Consider the following 2,362-nt stretch of genomic DNA (forward strand, 5'->3'; position numbering starts at 1 on the left):
AATTGCCAAGAACAGTTGATGCTAATCCCATTTACTTGGAGTTCCGTGACTTGCTACAGTCTTATCAAGTGCCTTCTAAATTTTAAGCAGAATATTAAAACCAATGAGAGCAGACCGCACTGAGCATCTGCTGGTACGGAGCCCTCACTAACTCCTTCTCCCTCTGTCTTTCCATCAGACGTCAGACTGTTATCACTCAGAGAATATTGGCTCCCTGTCAGAGGACAGCCTTGCCACTGTCAGGCTGTTCTCAGACCTTGTAAAAGAAAAAAAAAATAAGGTGTCTGAAACACTGTAATGCTTATGGCTATACTTGAGGGCAGAAATCATGTTATTATTTCAAAATTCTTTACGGTTAAGAATATAGAAATATAAACGTGGTAGCAGTATAAACTAGCAATTCATTTATGGTAAGTAGAGATTCATAATCCTGGAGCTCTAGAAGTGTAAATGATGAATTACTTCCAAGGTCACGCTTACCAGACTGAAGTAATTCTATTGCTCGTAAAATGTAGCTGAAAGTGCACAAAGAACGACGCGGGGTTTATTATTCTTCCTGCTGTTGCACAGGAATACAGCCGGACATGGGCAAAAAACCCCCAGTTAGGCTCCCATTTAGTAATTAAGGTACTCGGGACACGCTGCCACCTCTCTGCCTCGCTCCTTAGCCCATCACTGCAACCTGGCTGGAATGAGCACAGCAGAGCTGCTGCCCGTGGAACCTTCCCCCGGCGAAGCATCTCATCCCCACCGAAATCCATGGGATGCTTTGCACTGCGGAGGGCTTTTTGCTTGAATAAAAGTACGCAGCAGCCGCAGCAGGATTCTGCAGTTTTCAGCCACTAAACTGCAGAACAACTTTTTGGGGTTGTGCATCAAACCCCCACCACATGCACTGACTTAGCAGGCTAAAAACTGTGTTTCCACGTGCCAGCAGTAGCTGTTGTTTAAACCATTCAGCAACGTAAATACACAAAGTTAGGACCGACGGGCTCTGTCGGCTCGATCCTGTTTCCTTAAAGTCACTGGGAATTTACAGGTAACAGACCTCAAAGGAGACAAAATGCTCCCTGTTCCCCACATGCTGGTGTTTTGCTACCGTAAAAATGCAGACTGATTTTCATAAGCTTACACAGCCATCCTAGTAAACAACCCAAATTTGATAAAGCCTTGACGGTCTTTTCACGTGCAACCAAAAACTAAGGGCACGTCGTATCCTGCAGCTCGACTTTGTGGTTTGGGAAGGGTTTAGCTTTGTTTAAAAATCAAATAAACTATCCTTCTGTAAATAACATCGGTATACACAAGCAAAGAGCAAAACTGTTCCAAAATCTCCAGGGCACTAGCAAACTGTAACTGCAGCATCTGTCCTTGCCGTGATTGTTATTAACGTTTGCTTGACTGTTGGAGAGCCCCCAGCTCACACCAGTTAGACATAAATCTCAGGCAGGAGGGGAGTTATCCTACGAATACCTTGAGGTGTCGTAGCCCTTTGTATGAAACATTTTCAATAAATGCTTTCCTTTGGAAGCCACTGTGGTTAACTACCAGAGCACTCCCAGTCTCCCCCTCACACAGACACACAGACAAGCACACGCATCCTTCGGAAAAACAGAGCAAGAAGAGGCGTACCTAACATTTTCACAGTTTGCTTGTTGTTCTTATCCCTGCTAACAGCGTTTGGGCCGATGTTCTTTCTCTTTCTCCTCCAGAGCTTCCTCCCGATGAGGCTGTACAGCACGGTCAGGCAAAACACGGGCAGGAAAAAGAAGATGCTGGAGGTCCAGACCATGATGGTGAGGAGCCCCGAGCGGATGGCGTACTCCGTGGCTCGGCACTCGTTGGTGCTCAGGGGGTTCGTGCCGTTCTCGTGCTCGACCCCCACCAAGACAAAGATGGGTCCGGCGCTAATGAAGGAGATGGCCCAGAGGAAGAGGATGACCAGCTTGACCTTCCCCTTGGTGATGATCACTTTTGCTCGGAGGGGGAAACAGATGGCGACGTATCGCTCCACGCTGAGGGCGGTGATGTTGAGGATGGTGGAGTAGGTGCAGCTCTCACTGACGAACTGGAAGAGCTTGCAGAGGAGATCCCCGAAGTTCCAGGGCCGGTACTGCCAGAGGCGGAAGAGGTCCAGGGGCATGCAGAGGAAGATGAGCAGGTCGGAGAAGGCCATGCTGGACAGGTAGAAGTTGGTGGTGGTCCTCATGTCCCGGAACCGCGACACCACCAGCATGGTCATGAGGTTGCCGATGATCCCGATGACGAAGAGGAGGACGCAGGCGACGGTGATGCCGGTGAGCACGGGCGCGGGGAAAAGGTGCAGGGGGGGCTCCGTGCCCGTCCGGTTCTCCGCGCCGCG

General features: G+C 49.3%; 1 protein-coding gene across 1 annotated transcript in view; it reads right to left on the reverse strand.

Annotated features, from left to right (window-relative positions):
• Positions 1-2,362, reverse strand: part of GHSR (growth hormone secretagogue receptor) — a 4,992-nt gene that overhangs the window by 1,678 nt on the left and 952 nt on the right. Inside the window, exon 2 of the mRNA XM_009645788.2 lies at positions 1,633-2,359. Coding sequence (XP_009644083.2) covers positions 1,633-2,359 — 727 coding nt within the window. The remainder of the gene's footprint in view (positions 1-1,632; positions 2,360-2,362) is intronic.

Source organism: Egretta garzetta, unplaced genomic scaffold, assembly GCF_000687185.1.
Source record: "Egretta garzetta isolate BGI_Z169 unplaced genomic scaffold, ASM68718v1 scaffold429, whole genome shotgun sequence".
Taxonomy (NCBI): Eukaryota; Metazoa; Chordata; class Aves; order Pelecaniformes; family Ardeidae; genus Egretta; species Egretta garzetta.